Source organism: Coffea eugenioides, chromosome 3 (assembly GCF_003713205.1).
Source record: "Coffea eugenioides isolate CCC68of chromosome 3, Ceug_1.0, whole genome shotgun sequence".
Lineage (NCBI taxonomy): Eukaryota > Viridiplantae > Streptophyta > Magnoliopsida > Gentianales > Rubiaceae > Coffea > Coffea eugenioides.
In genome coordinates, this window is record NC_040037.1 from 14319533 (window position 1) to 14339133 (window position 19601).

General features: G+C 36.1%; 1 protein-coding gene across 1 annotated transcript; it reads right to left on the reverse strand.

The window, feature by feature from the left end:
• Positions 1–15329: 15329 nt before the first annotated feature.
• LOC113766108 lies at positions 15330–16745 on the reverse strand. Its single transcript, XM_027310333.1, has one exon. It carries the CDS (start codon positions 16743–16745, stop codon positions 15330–15332), a length of 1416 nt encoding a protein of 471 aa, XP_027166134.1.
• Between the last annotated feature and the right edge of the window lie 2856 nt (positions 16746–19601).

Consider the following 19601-nt stretch of genomic DNA (forward strand, 5'->3'; position numbering starts at 1 on the left):
TTTCTATAGACAATTCTGGTATATCGGATCAAGTAAACTCTTCGAGAACAGGGTGAATCAAGTAACCCATTGCACACCTAGAGTTCCTACTCCAGTACTTGAATCTGTTCTATGATTAATTGTGGTGGTAACTAGGACTTTTTAGTAATTATTATTGCACAGGTCCGGCACCTGTCACTGGAAAGGGCATTAGTAAAATAATTTATGCTCCAAATAGCTTTAAAGGTGATATGCTTGTATGAATATTTAATTTTTCATTTTGAATTCCTCACCATATCTTTTAGATGATATATAGAGCTAGGGATAAAATACCCAAATTGGAGAGAAAACGAGTATGAATTTCACAATTGTACAATGGGTCAATGCCTTTATTTATAAGCTATGTCAAGTGAACCTAGACAACTAATACAACGTATTTTGGGCTAATTAATGTATAAGCAAAAGAAAAAGAAAAGAGATTTGAAGATTTTCATAATAATAAAAAAAAAGAGCAGCTAACTAAATTCTTCGTGATGCGAAGAACCAAAAAAGTAATCTCTCTCTTTCTAAATACATGAATGAAATTTAATTGAATAAAACAGGAATCACATTTAATTTTGCCAACATCAGGCCTGAAACAAAAGAAACACATAAATGATTAAACGTTGAAACTACCAAAACAATTTTAGTGGTCCGTGGATCTTTACAATACAAAATATGGTTACTCTTGATCTGTGAGGGTGCTACTATCATTTAGAGTGAAATTGCTCTGGCAAGAACATAATTGTTTTGGCAATATAGCTAACCCTTTTCTATACTTTCCTACTAAGACATACTATCGATAAGGTATTGTTAAAATGATTTATATGTTTTGTTGGAGGAAAAAATTGATAGCAATATGAAATTCAAATAGTTAAATTTCTATTCTTTTTAATTAATTATAAAAAAATTATCTTAGTACGTATCCCTAGAACAAATACCCACTACGTAAATAGGACCCAATTGTTAAGGTTCAGAAGCAGTGAGCCCACCACTTTCGTATGCCTCCAAATACCCTTGTTATAGTGGATGGATCATGGATGACAATTTGATAATGCCGTGCTACCTTCAACTTTTTCGAGGGAATTTTTTTTTTTTTTTTGGGTTCAGATAATTTCTATTGAGAAACTCATCACTTGTATTTTTCCCTTTTACTAAGCAAGCAACTCATTACTCGTGCTAAAGAAATATTATTATTGTGATGTTGTAAGCTCCTATCTAATTTAACTACGAAATATTTTTATCCAAACACAATCAAGTAGTATTTCAGTTTAATAGAAGACATTTTATTTCCTCTAAATCTTGCAGTACAAAAAAAAATTAACATTTATGTGGGGGCAATATGTTCTGCTAGCTTGTCATCATATACCCAAGTAATTATGTTACTCAGTGCATTCCTTGAGAAACCGTATTGAAATGTAAAAACTTCATTGCCACTTAATTACTAAGTTGAGGTTAATTTGGAAAAAGCAAATGATATTTGCACTTCAGAAAAGCTTTAGGTACTCCACACTTGTCCCTTTTTTTGGCTAAAGATGACATAAAGATCCAAAGCCTATGTTCTATAATAACTTGAATACCAAAATTACCCCGAGGTAGTGCTCTTATTTAAATGTTAAATCAAACAACGAATTATTCACCTTGTATAAAATTATGGAGGGATTACGTAGATAAATACGAAAATCATGAGGGGGTAAAATAGATATTTATGCAAATCATAAGAGAATTAAGTGAATAGTGTAATTTTATCATACGCACTCTTAAAGCACGTGTAGTTTAATCGCCATAACTGATTATGCATTTCGTCCATTTTCCACTTTATATAAAATCATAGGGGTTACGTGATACCTTAGATGGATTATCTGACATTGTGCAAAACTATAGGGGGCGTTATATGCAATTTACCCTACAATTTGCTAAATAACTCAAACTCTTGGTATTCAAAAGTGCAGATTATCTACATTTCTTTTTCATATGTTCTAGCATCAGGGGAGTTATATTTAATTTATCCTACAATTTGCTAAATAACTCGAACTCTTGGTTTTCAGAAGTGTGAGTTTATCAAGTTTTCTTTTTCATATGTTCTTGCATCAGGATAGTTCGAATTTGATGGCTTTATATATAGACATAATTGGCCCTTACTTAATTTGTGTACATTTTCTGTAACTACGATAATATTTTGTTTGGAAATAAATCCCCAGCATAACTGAGAAGCCAATATAATGGTGCATAATAGCACATTAATCATAACTTTACATTAAAAGTGTGTGGAATTATAAAGAAAAATTTTATTTAAGAAAAATTGTGTGGAAATCCGTAACTTTACACTAAAATATAAGCATATATTAACGGAATCAGTTTTGTGACGTTGGAAATTTCTGTTTAACCTAAAGTCCTTATTTATTTTTCCTACTCAATGGTTGCATCACGGCGAGAAGTGGAATAAATTTTTATGCTACACGCTTTGGACGATAAAATCATCAAATTGTCTCAAATCACAAAAAAAAAGACAGAGCCCGGGTGCGGATGCAGGGCGCTTCCCAGAAATATGAGGATAAATAGTCCAAAAACAATAAAAATTTCTTTCCTTGAATCTTTCAAAATGAAAGGCAAATGTGGGGTGCAGGTCCTTTCTTCTCAATAGCCTATTGAGTTGATAGGTTGCAATTTTATCATTTATTTTATTATTAATTTCCCCTATTACCTGACTTGATATGGATTAATTATTAGATTATACTCACTTTTCGTAATTTGCATTTATTTCAGGGAGTAGAACAAAAATACCATAATAAGTGCCAATTTGACAGTTATCAGGAAAGAATTCAAATAGCAGGCAATCAAGGGCATTCTTGGAACAAGGAGATGCAATACCTTTTTGGTAATTTTGACGGAAGACAGCAACTAGAAAAAGGAAAAAGAAAGCAAACCTCGAGGAGTCTTCTTCTTCCTCTCCGGAAGGGGGCCGCCGCGCAAGGAGAGCATTAGAATAGGATTTAGATAGAAATTGAAAGGGAACTTTTCCGTTCAGTAGCTTGGGCTTGTTTTCTTTTTGACTTTTCCTTTGTATGCCTTTCTTCCCTTTTGGTTTTCTCCGTGAATGTGATGAGAAAAGGATTGGAAAGCTTTTGCCTTTTCCTTTTTCGTCTTTTAGTGGTTTGCTTCCTGCGGATGTCCAGCCCGAAGGAAAACTATGAAGTACCTTTTGTAGCTTTCTTTCTTTATTGAATAGACGAATTGAATTCGCCCAACTTCCGAATTGATGGCCGCAGCTTTTGCTTCAATTTCTTGTGGATTTTGTTCATCAACTATGAACTAATTTCCTCACCCTAGTCAAGGGACAACGGATGCTTTGAGTTACCTAAAATTGTGAGATCGATTTAATTTTATCTTTTCTTTTTATTTATTGGTATTCGCATATTCCCTGGTTACAATACTTATGATTGTTTAATTGATTGATTGTCTTGGATCCGGATAATTAGTTAATTTGATAATCTATTGTCAGTTGGGACGTTAAATCCGTAATTGTTTAATTGTCTCAAAATAGTGATAACTGGCATGATTGGGTTTGTGTCAGGGGAATACGCGGGCTAATCTAAATAACCCTGGTAGTGCGTATATTTGATATAGGAGACTCCTCTAATACGTAAGGCAATTGGAGAAATATCCTAGGTACGCCCATAGAATTTAATTCCCCAATTGCCTTACGTATTAGAGGAGCCCTATTCTAACCAAATAACGCACTACCAGGGTTATTTTAGATTAGCCCGCATATCCCCCTGACACAAACCCAATCATGCCAGTTGTCACTATTTTGAGACAATTAAACAATTACGGATTTAACGTCCCAATTGACAATAGATTATCAAATTAACTAATTATCCGGATCCAAGACAATCAATCAATTAAACAATCATAAGCACTGTAACCAGGGAATATGCGAATACCGATAAATAAAAAGAAAAGATAAAATTGAATCGATCTCACAATTTTAGGTGACTCAAAGCATCCGTTGTCTCTTGACTAGAATTGGAAAATTAGTTCATAATTGCTGAACTAAACCCACCAGAAATTGTAGCAAAGGCTGCGGCCATCAATTGGGAAGCTGGGTGAATTCAATTCGTCTATTCAATAAAGAAAGGAAGCTACGAGAGTCCACTGAGTGTGTTCGCTTTTGTCCGACATTCGGAGAAGAGAAATTGAATAGGCAGAATCAAAGACAAAAGCTAAGCTCCTCAGCAATCTTCATACGTAAGAAAAAAACTAGCTAACAAAAACTAAGAAGAAAAGTCAACAACTGCGGCTAAGCTACAAGACGAAAAGACTAAGACTAAAGCCAGCTCTCCTCTGCAATTCCTATATTTCCTATCTAAGTGCTTACTCCTCCTGTGCGGCGTCCGCCGCACGAGAGAAAAAGAAGACTCTGAGGTTTGCTTTCTTTTCCCTTTTTGTAGTTGCTGTCTTCGGTCAAAATTACCAAAAAGGTCATGCATCTCCTTGTTCCAAGAATGCCCTTGATTGCCTGCTATTTGAACTCTTTCCCGATGACTGTCAAATTGGCCTTGATTGTGACATTTTTATTCTACTCCCTGAAATAAATGCAAATTACGAAAAGTGAGTAGAATCTAATAATTAATTCACATTGGGTTAAGTAATAGGGGAAATTAATTATAAAATAAATGATAAAATTACAACCTATCAATTCCCCCCACACCTAAACCATGCTTGTCCTCAAGCATGAGAACAAGAAACAAACACCAATATTTGATAGTGGCTATTGCTCTATCCAACAAATTGCCAAGATACCAAGAAAAATAATATTCAAGCATCAATGGTCAAGTCCAAGAAACATCACTCCGGTTAGCTTCTAAACCATAAACTCTTCCAATTTCAGGTTAACTAATCTAAGAAAAAGGAATGACGCATAACATTTATCAGCAAATGGTCCAACTATTAACCAAGATCTCAACATTAAATCCATAATTCGGCAAGCTGACTTTTATTACACACTAACACAACCTTCACTTTTTTTTCACATTTTTCTACTTTTCTTTTTTTTTCTTTTCTCAATAGTAACAAAAGACTTAGTCGCTAGCCATTAGAGCCTTTTGACGCGAACTCCAACATTGGCCAGATGAAGGAGCCCGGTTACTCAGCTTCTATCGCCACGTGACCACGTACTCATAGGAACTACTACCTTTTGACGCGAGAATCAACACTTTTAGGTGCAGATCCCCGGTTACTCAGTAGTAACTAATAGCGGAGTACAGTCAAGTTTATTCATAGCTAAAAATCACAAAAACTCAATATAACACAAGAACCAAAAGAAAACTTGCATCAGCTAGCCTCATTTTCAAACATGGAGAACTAAGGTTAATAACCGGACCAATTCACATGAAAATGCCAATAATCATTCCCTATGCCTAGGATAGTTAACCAAAAATTATAAGAGTAAAACAATCATTGATATTCACCAAAGAGATGTTTTTGGATTCAACCACATTAACTTGGTACCCTTTTATTATTAAAACTTGGCAAAAGTAGAAATAGAGGCAATAATCCAACATCAAACCTTGGCATGCACTTACGAGCCAATCACTAAAAAGAAGAAAAAATGAACGAGAGGTGGACAAATAACAAACTAAAAATAAAGAACTAGTATAGCTGTCCCCCCCACACCTAGATCCTACATTGTCCTCAATGGAGGGAATAAAGCAATTAAAGTGAAAAGGACAACGAAACTTCCCTCTCGAGTGGCTAAGGGGTCGGCGGGAACAGCGGAGGGGCACCGATGTGGTGAGACATCAAGTCAACCAGCAAATGCCAAACTCTGTCCACCCAAAATCTCAACAAAGTCTCCAATAATGTGCTAAATCCAGCAATATCAGTTCAGGACTTTAGTAATAGCAGCGCAGTCACAAGCCCTTGGCGGTCAATCAGATCTCTAACCAAATAGAGTTAACAAGTACTCGCACCCTTACCATTGGTGCAAATCGCAATTCAAAATCAATGAGATTGCTATAGCAAAGCAGATCAGTAGTAAAGCAATAACCCCAAGTGTTAATCTAGTCACAAGAAAGATTCTAAACCTCTAAAGAAGAGCAACAGGCGACTAGAATTCCAATGAATAGAGCAAGTAGAGGAACCGTAGGTGGGAACCCAGTCCACCGAAGTCAATAAACAAACGCAGGAAACAAATAAGTTCGTAAATGAGTCAACAAATTGCACAAATGATCAGACCAAAATCACAGACACTGCTCCTCCAAATCAGCAATATAAACCAACATCCAAAATGACATCAAAAACTCGATTAAAAACTACTAATGCCAACAAGGAATGCAGTTGCCGAATTAAATCAACCAAAATTTCAACAAGCACAACACTGGCCGAGATTCTTCCCAAAATATCACAGACAATTGTTAAAATTCCAGCCCACCCAAGAACTTCAACAATTGCACCCAAAAGCTCAACAATTGCCCCCAGCAGTGACTCCGTAGCAAGAGCCCAAGGGGTCAACAATTTAAGCGATAGTAGTGCAGAAATGCAACAGAGAACAAAGGCACAAGCCCATGGCAGACAATGAGGTATCCAACCAAAATATAGTGAACAAATTCAAGGGAGAATACTGCAACCAGTGCCACCGGTACGAATCGCAAACCAAGAGCAATGAAATCACAATAACCAAGCAGAGCAGGAGGCCAAGTAACACCCACCAATGACCCCTAAATAATTAGTCAAAAGCAGAAACAATGCAGTCCAAAATCTCAACAATTGCACCAAAGGAAGTATCACAAGAAAATGCCAGGCAGAGCATCAACAACACCTCCCAAGAATTCTATGAAAACACTAACAACGGAGCACCCAACCTAATGGGCACTACAATTTCTCTAGTGAGCAGTTAAATTCAATCATAATGGCAGTGAGACCCCAAAACCTAGACTTCAATTTAATCAACTAACAATGGAGTCACGGGCTTGTCAATTGAGTTTAACCATTAAACCCCAGAAAATTTTCTCCCAACAAACAGGTAAGAGTTGAGGGGGGTTGAGTACCTCCACTGTGTGAGAAAGAGGGAGACGCGAGGGAGATGGGGGTGAGTTGGTCGTGGCGGACAGAGAGGGAATAGTGCGAACAGGGGTAGAGGAGGAAGAGCTCGCACGAGGGAGGTGGAAGTGGAGGTTGCGCAAGCTGTTGACGGCGGCCGTGGGTCGCGCGGCGGCTGGTGGTCGGCGTACAGGAGCGGGGAGAGCAACGAGGGGGGGCGCGCTCCTCGCTCGTTGAAGCGGCAGTGGCGTGCGAGCGGCGCTGGAGGAGGGACAGCGCGAGGTCGGCGTGCGGTGGGGGTGAGCTAGGACAGAGGTGGTGACGCGCTGGGCGACGGGTGGCAGCAGAGGAGATGCGGCGGACAGAGGTTCTGCGTCGAGCAAGAGGAAGAAACAAGGGAGAGAGAGAAAGAAAGAAGAAGAAAGAAAGAAAGAAAAAGAAAGCAAAGAAGAAAAAGAAAAAGAAAGAGAAATTATTTTTTTTTTTATACTTTGAAAATCTAAGCTACGGTGAAACAAAAATTTAAATTTTTTTTTAATTTTTTTTTAATTTTTTTTTTAAATTTAAAAAAAATATTTTTTTTTTGAAATTTAGAAACTAGCTACGGTTGAAAAATTTTCTTCTTCTTTTTTTGTTTTTTTTTTAATAAATTTTTTTTTTTAAATTTTTTCATTGGCAAATTTTATTTTCGAGATTCAAAAGCAAGAATAACCAACAATCAACAACCGTTCTTGAATTTTTTTAAATACTTATCTCTCCCGCGAACGTGGCGTGGGCACGCCATGAAGGCACTGAATCTGGAGCTCTCCAGGTGACTTGACGCGGGCACGTCATGAGGATAAGAGAGCTCTCTGACCATGAGCTTTCCATACGACTCGGCGCGGGCTCGTCAAGTCGGAGAGATACCTATGAGTCATCAAAAATGAAAATTAAAGCCATAAATCAGTCAAATCCAAGGAAAAACATATTTAAACTAACAAATAAAATCAAACAAACAACTAAAAGGAATTGGGTTGCCTCCCAATGAGCGCCTTTCTTTAATGTCTTTGGCTAGACATCATCATGTTTTGTTCATGGAGGATAAAATCTTGTGACTCGTCTTAATGCTTCATCTTCAATGTGATCCTGGTAACCCTCATAGATGGAGTAATCTTTGAGCACACGAGCTACGGTCTTCCATGAACTAGTTGATGACGCCAAATAATCAAGCAGTGATCTCAATTCTTCATCCACTCCTCCATCAAGAGCACTCAACGGTTCAAGATATTTGACCATAGCTACTCTTAACTTATTTCTGCCATGAGACTCAAAAACTTCCGGTATAACAAAATCAATCTCATTAGCAGAAATCATGGAGTAAGAGTTAAGAAAATGCGGGTTAGGGAATGGAGGTGGTGTCACCATATTTGATGATTCTTCACTGGATTCTTTCACTTGAATGGGTTGCGGTTGGAGTTCCATTTCTTCCTTTTCGACTTCTTTTTCAACTGCATCTGTAGATTTCTCATTTTGACATTCTTGCATCTCCTCATCACTAGTCAAGCAAATTGCACTCTCATTTTCTTCTAGATCAACAATGGTTTTCGAGGGCAATTCTTCCATTTGAGAAGCCAATCGATTTATTCTGGATGTCAATAGACATAGTTGATCTGCCAGATAACTCATTGCATCCTTCATCATCTCATCCTCCATTTGTGTCTCCTGTTGGAATTGGTATGTGTTAGTAGCTATTGGTTCAACTATTTCTTCAGGATACATACCTGACATAGATGACGATTCTTGAGACTCATACTGCTGAAAATTCATTGGCCCCGTTGAATAATTATAATTGGAGTTTTCCCACCATCCTTGATCATACCCGTATGGATTAGGGTCATACCACGTTTGAGACCAGGGTGAAAAATCTCCGTAATTATTGAATGGGACACTCTGATTATCTTGATATTCGGGGCACATACCTGTTGAATGATCCCTGGCATAACAAATTTTACAAGTTGCAGCAGCCATTCTTTTTCTAATAGAGTTTACTGCCTCTGCATATGCAGACTCAGCAATAAAACTAGTCACATCGCATTTTCCGGAAAGAAAATCCAGTATTTCACCAAAATACGAAGTGTTAGAAGCCATAAAAAAAATAAGAGAAAAAAAATGAATTAAAAATGAAAACAAGGTGAACTCAAAAAGAAACAAATTAATCTGACACCAGTCCCCGGCAACGGCGCCAAAAATTGACAGGTTGTCGAAGCCTGTGCAATAATAAAACCTGCTCAAACTAAAAGTAATTTCTGTAGATAGTGGTGAGCAGGGTCGAATCCACAGGGACTGGGGGTAATTGTTTCTTTTCAAATTCACAGTGACAAGGGGGTGTTTTTATGCAGAAGGTGACAATAAAAGAAGTTCAAATAAAATCTAAGAAACTACTAAAAATTAAATAACAAATTACTAAAATCAAATGAATGATAATTAAGGATCTAGCCAAGGAATAACTTCAGCAATGATGCACCTAATTGATCATTGAAGTAAAGGCAATTCCAATTATTTATCAATAAATATGTTATAACTACCAAACAAGCGATGACAGTCAACCCCTCCTTACTGTGTCGATGATTAAGGTACGCCCGTTAATCACTGCTCTAATTGAGTATAAAAAAAAAACTCCTAAAGAAATACTAAATACTTGCTTGCTCTGCAGTCGGTGAGGTCTGTTTCTATAAAAGGTGAAATTCCTGTAAACTTGCAAATTGTACATTTCTAAATACCCTACTACTCAACAACAACCACTTAACAGGTCAAATTCCAGCAGAAATTGGCGTGTTGGATCGGTTGAAGACTTCTGATGCTGCCAACATCCTTATATCTTGCCCTTTAGTAGAACCTTTGATTAAATTCATGTGACATAAAGTTAGTCAAAAAAATTAATATTAGAATCAATGGAGATCTAATGCAGAGGATGGTAAAGTGGCCCGATGGTTGTGTATAACTTTTCCAGGTGTAAGTGAGTTATGTATATATAAAAAAAAAAATCCATAAGGTACAAAAGTGTAATTTATCCTATATATATATTAAAATTATTTTAACAAGGAAGAAGTAGGATTTTTTTTTGGGTAAAAAACAAAAAAGCCCCCTGTGGTAAGCCTAATACACAGAAAAACCCCATATGGTTTCAAAATATACAATACGACACCTCATGTTTTGAACTAAATTATAAAGGTGACGGAATCCGTTAAACTTAACGGAAATGACTTATTGGAACCTAAAAAAAATGTTTTATGCCTAATTTTTATCAAATATACCTATTCTACCCCTTAACCCTCAATTCTCTCTAGTTAGAGAATAAAACAAATGATTTTTTTGAGCTGTCTTTTGCTTAATTATATCAGTACATTTTGGTCATTTCGTCCATTTCTGTTAAGTTTAATGGATTCTGTCACCTTTACAATTTAGTTCAAAGCATGAAGGGTCGTGTTGTATATTTTGAAACCATGGGGGATTTTTCTGTGTATTAGGTTAACCACAGGGGGCTTTTTTATTTTTTACCCTTTTTTTTTTTCAAAAGCTGAGAGGAGGAAGGAGAATTAGATTCCAAGACTTTTAAATCTTAGAATTTCAAGGTTAGTTAATAAAATCATTTTAGGCTTTTAATATAAATAATTTTAACATTTTAACTAATTCCAACGCAGAGGACGATATCCATCATTTTGATACTGTGCTTCAAATCGTGGAGTCATGTACATTTTACCGCACGATGATTATACAAAAATGCACTAAATTGTAAGGGTTTACACTATAATTTATTCGTTTGTTTGTTGATGATTATAATCGGAAGGAGGCTGATCATTCCAGACCATTAAACTGTCTCAAATCCTAAAGTCATCAAACTGTCTCAAATTCACCACAACAACTCATCTTGCAAGTGAAAGTGCTCTAACACGCATATGTATTCACTCTTTTATTTTATTTTTTTTGAGGGATATTCTGAAGAACCAATCCCACTTTTACAGTTAAGAAGCCAGTGTATAGGTGCATATTGCTCCTACAATGACATTAATATTGTGTGAAACCACAGTAATTTTGGATGGATTATTAACTTTAGGTGCAAAATATACAAAATAAATTTTAAGGTACAATTTCATGGTAATTAGTAATTTTAAAGTGCAAACTATCCAGAAATAAAAATTTGAGATGCAAAGTGGAAATCATTCAAAAGGGTGTAGAGTGAAATTGGCTGCCTATCAAGCAATCTTACAAGTTACAAGGAGGGAGGGTGAAAACAAGGAGTCTACTAAGGTTTTTGCGGTTAATTTTGGTTAACATTTTATAGTTTTGCTTGTTCATATATAAAGGTTTAAGGACTTTGTTAAGATGTAATTATTTTCATTCAACTCAAAGAATCCAGCTAGCTAAAATATCTAATAAGTCATTTTACAATTTTCTTAGCAATTACAGCTAAAAAAATTGTTATTTCGTAAAATTATGTTGTTTGTAATCATAGGGTGTAAAAATTATTAAGCAACAATACTTGAATTTTGAAAGAAACTATGAATTTTGAAAGAAATCTAGCAGATTTCTAATTACCGTGAAATTGCACCGCTTTCATTTTTGGCTTCAACATCACACGTATTGGGTTAGACGCACTCAATACTTTCATGGTAATTTCAAAATTCATTAGTCGTCTTGCCCAGACCTACTCATTACACGCATCATCAGAATGATGCATTTAATGAAGCATTACACTGCCACAATGGGTGGCAGTGTAATAGATCCGTGTTATGACAGGCGTAGCACGCATCATTACACTCCATTGCAGATGCCCTATCTTCATAACTCATCTCCACCTTCCCGAGTTGATCCCGCCTCCGCTGTACCCCCAAGCCTGGTCACTTAACATCTGACACTTACAAGCATAGCTGATTAATGTTAGGCAAGTTGACATGGCTGTCGCCGTCATCCTGCCCAGACCTACCTCTGACACTGCTGCCCTAGACTGATGCCCTACAGGTGACAGGGAGTAGGTTCCATCATTTCTCTTCTAGGTTTCTCTACTATAAATACTCTCCTCCTTTTTTGTGGGCACATGAGGGAGAGACTCCAACTCAGTTTAATCTGGCCCTCATTCATAACTTCAGTCCAATTAGTCTTCCTTTTACTTTTGATTTCTTACACAATTGACTTTAGCATCGGATCTAGATCGGGGGACAAAACTCCGGCTGTGTCTCTGTCTTAGCAGGTGTACTTGTGCTGTCAACTCGGTTCGTCTGTCCAGAAATCACCTCGTCAGGAAACATTCTCTCAAATTATTTCTCTCAATGCTAATCTTGATTCATATTTTAAATGATTCAAACTATGATGATCTAAAGGTCAAAAATACTTATTTCACGTTTACCATCTAATTGGTGAATGAAAATTTCGAAATATGATACCGAAACGAGACTCCAGAATCTGCATTTACATGTAAAGGAAAATGTTATTGCACTTTATGGCAATATATTCACATCCCTTCGCACAATTTGCTAGCCGGAACTAAAAAGCATCTGTATGTACCTATGAATGTCGATTTACTGAAACTTACAATGCAAAGAGACAAAATTTAATGAGTAAATTGGAGAATTCTATTTTCCTTCTCTAGCCGTACCGCTTGAATCTGCTTTTAATCGAACTCGTCGGACCTTGATGCAACAAGCCATCAAAGTGCAAAGTAACGAAACCGAGATGGGGACAATTACTAGTATAACGGGCCGATACGATTTCTTGCATTTCAACAAAATGTAAATTTTGTTTGTTCAGAATATAAATCAATTTGAATACAATACAAATTTAATGTTGTTAGGTCTGGCCCAAGAAATTGACGTAAGGATTTTCGACAACCCAAAAAACAAATAACAAAGAAGAAATAAATAAAATAGGAATACAAGAATTTACGTCATTCGGTCAAATAGACCTACGAGGAGTAATATTTTACTATGAAGAAAAGAGTACAAAAATGTCTTATGAAAGTGTTCTTAAGCCCAAAACACCTAATACCTGAAATACAAGAGAACCCAAAAATATTGTACTAAACAAAAGGTTTAATGATCCAAAGGCTCGAATAACCCACTAATACTCTCTTGATTTGGTGCACTATACTTATAGGCAACTAAGGGAAAGACTCCCTTATATGAAATGCGATGTGAGACAAAGCCACTTGAACAAATGTGTATATATATATGTGTGTGTGTGTACATATGCATATTCTGACGTCCTGTATATTGCTAAAATCAATGCACATCTTATAATCTGACTTGTATTTTTCTTTTTTTTTGGCCAATCAAAGTCGTGAACCTTTTGTAACCGTTGCTAAGTTTTTTCCTTGAATTCCAAAATAAGTGATTGACATGAATGACATCAACGTTATTGATTTTTAGATATGGTGAGGAAATAATATATGAAAAACAAAGGACTTGGGGACTCAAACGGAATGGAAGAGTTTTCCAATCTACATTAATAAGAAGGTAAGCAAACAACCCCTACTCGTGGTAAGCAAAATAGCAAATGGAGTATAGATGTCTTGGACAGATAGGCACAGGTTGTCGAAGCCTGTGCAATAATAAAAACCTGCTCAAACTAAAAGTAATTTCTGTAGATAGTGGTAAGCAGGGTCGAATCCATAGGGACTGGGAGTAATTGTTTCTTTTCAAGTTCACAGTAACAAAGGGGGTGTTTTTGTGCAGAAGGTGACAATAAAAGAAGTTCAAATAAAATCTAAGAAACTACTAAAAATTAAATAACAAATTACTAAAATCAAATGAGTGATAATTAAGGATCTAGCCAAGGAATAACTTCAGCAATGGTTCACCTAATTGATCATCGATACAAAGCCAATTCCAATTATTTACCAATAAATAGGTTATAACTGCCAAACAAGCGATGACAGTCAACCCCTCCTTACTGTGTCGGTGATTAAGGTACGCCCGTTAATCACTGCTCTAATTGAGAAATAATTCTAGGTACGCCCGTAGAATTTAATTTCCCAATTGCCTTACGTATTAGAGGAGCCCTATTCTAACCAAATAACGCACTACCAGGGTTATTTCAGATTAGCCCGCATATCCCCCTGACACGAATCTAATCGTGCCAGTTATCACTATTTTGAGACAATTAAACAATTACGGATTTAACGTCCCAATTGATAATAGATTATCAAATTAACTAATTATCCGGATCCAAGACAATCAATTAATTAAACAATCATAAACACTGTAATCAGGGAATATGCGAATACCAATAAATAGAAGCAAAAGATAAAATTAAATCGATCTCACAATTTTAGGCGATCCAAAACATCCGTTGTCCCTTGACTAGACAAAGGGAATTAGTTCATTTTTGGTGAACAAATCCCACGCAAAATTGAAGAGGAAGCCGCAGCCATCAATTGGGAAATGCACAAATTCAGTTCGATCAAAGGACTAAAGCAAAGCAGAGTTGCAGAGTATGAGTCAATATCTTCTTAATTGCTCCTGCCATCCGTAGGAGAATTATACTACCAAAGAACCAAGGAAAGTCAACAATTCAAAAAGCTAAGCTAGTGCTCCTCTGCCATGAAGAGAAGCCAAAATAAATCCTTAACAAAAGTCAAAAAGGGAAAATCTGATGCTAAGCTAAAAGCTACCCAAAATTCCTAAGAGAAGAAAAGTCAAAATCCTAAGCTAAAACTAAAGAAACGGAAAAACTAAGAGGACAAGCCAGAACGTCCTTCCTCTGCTATTCTTTTGGTTTTTATCCTCTGCCTCCTCCCCAGATGTGCGGCGGCTCTTAGGAGAAAGAAACCCTTCGTCCGTCATTCCTCTGCAGAAATTACCGAAATGGGCATGACATCTTCTTTTCCAGAAATGCCCCTGGGGCAAGCTCTATCACTTGGGCTCCTTTTCTGCTAAATTGGTACTTATTATCATAATTTCGTCCTACTCCCTGAAATGAATGCAAAATACTAAAAAGTGAGTAGAATATAGCAATTAATCCATATCAGGTCAAGTAATAGGAGAAATTAATAATAAAATAAATGATAAAATTGCAACATATCACTTAAGAAAACAAAATCAATAACAATATCTAAAAGATTAAAATAATGGAGACACAAATTAAAGAGCGTTAGAAGAACAAAAATTCAATCTTCATAAAATTTTCCCAACCATCCTCAAATTAAGGAGAATTCCCAGACATGAAATGTAACTTACTTTTACGTGAATTAACTAAGCAACTCTTCTTCAAGAACCAATTAAACAGAGCTTGTGAAACTAGGAATCTAAGCTTAATTCCTCAAGGCTCATGGTATCTGCTACGTACTTGCTTGAATTCAAAGATGCATCATCATCCCATTCTAAAGCAAAAATAATCTGCATCTTCCCACTCTCAAAACTCACTGATTCATCCAGCAAAGTGTTGCAGTCCAGTGGCGGCTGCTTGATAACTACTTTCTTTAGATCCTTCTGCCATAACTTAGTGCAAGGAGATTTGCAGGACTCCTCATCCCGTCTGTCAGCCAGCATGTTGAGCAAGTACTTGATCATGAAGTTGCCAGTACTTAGATGTGCCTTCGTTTTCGGCAAGACTAAAGTCTTAGGATGACATGCCAATAACAAACCATCAATAAGATTAATACAACTATGTTCATCAATGTTTGGTGACCACTTGGCCACCGTATATAACTGGAGTTCCTCAACTTGAACAGGAACACAAGTACCCGGAATCATCGCAATCAATCTGTCTTCTATGCTCTCTTGGAAGCCATGTTTAGCGTGAGGGAGTTCGATTCCCAGTGATATTCTAGACTGAACCAAATTCAACATCAGCTTATACAACCTCAGAAACCACGAGTAGTCAATGAGATGAGGGCAGCATATAGATATACAAGACCTCATATTGCATGAAGCACTTGCAAAAGATAAATTTGGGATGATTTGATTGCTATATGAGAAAGATGCAAGGCTTGGAGCATCAATATCTAATTCTTTGGGCGTTTCTGAATTTGAAAACCAGTGTATGTGCTTCAGCGAGTGGCTTGTTAGATTTATTCTTTCCAAGCCAGCAAAGCTACCTGATTCTATAACTCTCAGATACTCGAGACGAGGAAATTTAGTCACGAAGTCATCGAACAATTGACCATTTCTGATACATCTGCCACTATATAGTGATAAGCTCTTCAAATTTGGAGATGTGCCCAGTTGAACAAAATTCATCCAATGCAAAGACAACAACTCAACATTCTCAAGACAAGGTGCTTGATCAACTTTGATATTTAAATCATTCCTTACATATATACGAAGTTTTTCGAGGCTGCAAAGATTGATCAACTCGATTTTGTTCAAGCCCCTGCAATCAATGATCACCAAATCATTGATCGAGGGGCAACCCGCAATTAAGCAATGAAACATCTCGTTAGTTATGTAGACTTCTTCAAATTTTAATACCTTGATATTCTTGCACATAATATTCCTTTCACCACATATCTGCATTGGGAATCTGCAATTTTTAACCCGTAACTCTGTTAATGATTCAGCCTTAGGTAACATGTCACCAATAGCCAGAGTGTACGATGAATACAGACCTTGATGCAAAGTGACTTGAAGGACTTTGACACCAAATTGTACAGCAAACCCAAGCCATGTGTTGATCAGGTCACAAGCCACATAATCGTCCTTGATCAAGGTCATGGAAAGATTGAATTCCTCTATATGATGATCTTGGTAATCATGTTTCCGCAACAAAGTATAATTGCTAACATGGGCCCTGAACTTCTCTTCACAACTCAAGCAATTTCCTGGATGCTTAAGTGAGCAATTTCGTTGATCCTCGAAAAATTTACAAACAGGGTTCTTTATTTGGTGGAAGTACCGATCATCAAAATCTAATCTGGGGTTTGTGCGCCATGCCTTCAGCCAAGCCTTGGAATAAAAGGCTTGCTTGGGCTCTCTGTTTTGTGTTGAGAAAAGAGAATATATGGTGGATTATGCCTTCTGGCAAGTACAGCGGCACCTCTTTTTCCATGGTTTTGGCTCTTGAATTGATTCAATTAACTTCGAGGGGATGAGTTGAAAGTAAAGGAAAAAGAAAAGATGTGGAGGTTTTCGTTTACTTTGGAAGTTTGCAAAATTTTTCTTTTAGGAATCCTATAATGGGATGCCCTATAATGCGTCTATTCCGTTTCCTATTAGGACTCCAAGTATAGTATTGCAAGAAAACTCAAGTGTTTCAAACTCTTTAGCCACCTAAACTTTAGCATGTTTATCACTTTAGTGCCTACTTATAGCTTTTTATCATGTATTTATTTATATCTTTGGGTTCAGTGGAAAGCTCCAATTGTACAAGGAGAAGGGAAAATAGGAGGTTTCATAGTGGAACTTTTTATGACTTAACCTCCTCGACAAAAGGTCTAAGTTGACAGGATATGTAATTTTTGAGTAGAAAATCAAATATGTTATTTGACTATCAAAAGGGTTTTTAACACTTTATACCCTTGACTTTTAGTATTTCTATCACTTCAGTCTCTTAAAATATTTTTATCAATTAAATTTGAGAAAGTTGAAAAAATATTAGATCAAAATAGAAAATTTCATTAGAAGAACATAGAACAAAAATACTCTATTCAATATCTCTAATCTATTTGATTCTAGGGTTTTTAATTTTAATGATGGTAATTTATGTCACTTCAAAATTCATTTGCTGAGTCGTTGAGTTGCAAAATGACTAGGGGTGGCAATCAATCGAGCATTTTCAAACCCTACTTGCAGTGAAAAAAAATTCAAAGGAGTGCCAGAGCACCCCTTTGGTGTAATTAGGTTTGTATACCTGCTAGTTCTTTATACAATCTCTTTAGATTCCCCATCCCTATAAAATATAATAGATTAAGTTATAAGAATGTAATCATTCTAACAAAAAAGAAAAAAAAGTAGCTAGTCAAATGCTTATTTGAGATCGAGTTTGACTGAATTGAACTTGAACTTGAGCTATTCTAACCCCTTTTGTGGTCAAGGTCAAACCTTAAGGCATGCAGTTTAAAAGCTTTGTCAAGCTTTTCTTTCTTATATAATAATAATAATAATAATAATGACATTAACAAAGTCTCCATTAGTAGTAAGGCCAATTATTATCGAGGAATTCTCAATTTGAGCTCACTTTGTTTTCTCAAGGGAGCTCTAGCACGAGCTCAACCTCCTTAAATTTTATTCAAGTCGAGCTCAAGTGCCTAAATGTTGCATTCGTCTAACTTGAGTTTATGAGTATTCAAAATCTACTCAACCCATTGCCACCTCTCAAAATAAATATCCACCTAAGTGAGTGACACAAATTGACATGGGTTTATTCATTTTTAGCTATAGGTGGAAAATAACAAGATCTGCAATCTCACAAGTTGAGTTATCGTCCAGTTCAATCAGATTGTATAATTTTTATAATATTTTGTGTAAACCGAAACAACTTTGATATAAAACTTAAGTTTGTAACTTATACAACTAAATTCGTGCAAAAGCATGATTACACCAAAATTGTACGAGTTTATACCCAATGTTATTAGATTTAAACAATTAATTTGAACTAGAACTTGTAATGCCTCAAATCTGGAAATAACCATATGAAAAACAAGTATTCCAGGACTCAAAAGGGGGAGAGTTTTCCACTGTACATTAATGAGCACGGACAGCGAATTCATTGGTATATTACCTTCTTCGTGGTAAGAAATAAATGGACGCAGGAGTATAGATTGGATGACGAGTTTTTCGCCAAAATAACTCTCTTTCTAAAAAATATTCCCAGCGTGATTTATTTTCAAATTTTATTCCTATAATGATGTTATTATTGCCATCTAGTTATCCTAATTGTCAAGTAGCATAACAAGAAAGGAAAGCTTCAATCTAGTAGTAAATATATAAATTCTATAGTTTCCAACATGAACTGAAAATTAAAAGTTTTTTTTATTATAGAGGCACAAGAAGATTGCATAGCTTTGATAATTTCTTTATAATTATTTAAAATAAATTCCACCACTATCAACCTTGCTATATTTGGTCTTTGCATATTTCTTTTTTTGAAATGTATCAAACCTATTGTGCATATTTGTTTCAAAACAAATTTTGGAAAATGCAAAAATTGCATTGATAATTGTGTGTAATAGAAGAAAAAGTTATAAAAAAAAATTCAAGACTATTGTAATTGCTTCTGTTATCCTCCCAACTTCCGGAACAGAACTCTTACAAAAAGTAATCAAGGTACAAAATTCAGCTAGACTGTCTGCATAAAAAAAATTCATTAATTAAGTAAATGTTGTCATCCTAGTCCTAATAGTATAAAAGAGCAAATGGTCTTAGGAACAGTGATTTTGGTCCCTCATTGGCACCTTAAGTGTGTGGGTAGTTTTGTAATTTTGGGACATGGGTGGTGTGGTTATTGTGTGCTGCTTTGAGGAATTTATGGCTGGCATTTGTTGTTGGGTTGGCTTTTGATGGTGGCGCCATTATATACCGATCCTGCCCTTGGTTCACCTATTTGAGAATAGTGAATTTGGTTCCCTATTG

What these genes read in the sequence shown, in the direction of transcription:
- LOC113766108 (XM_027310333.1), bottom strand. Translation starts at nt 16,745, where the DNA reads ATGACCTTGATCAAGGACGATTATGTGGCTTGTGACCTGATCAACACA.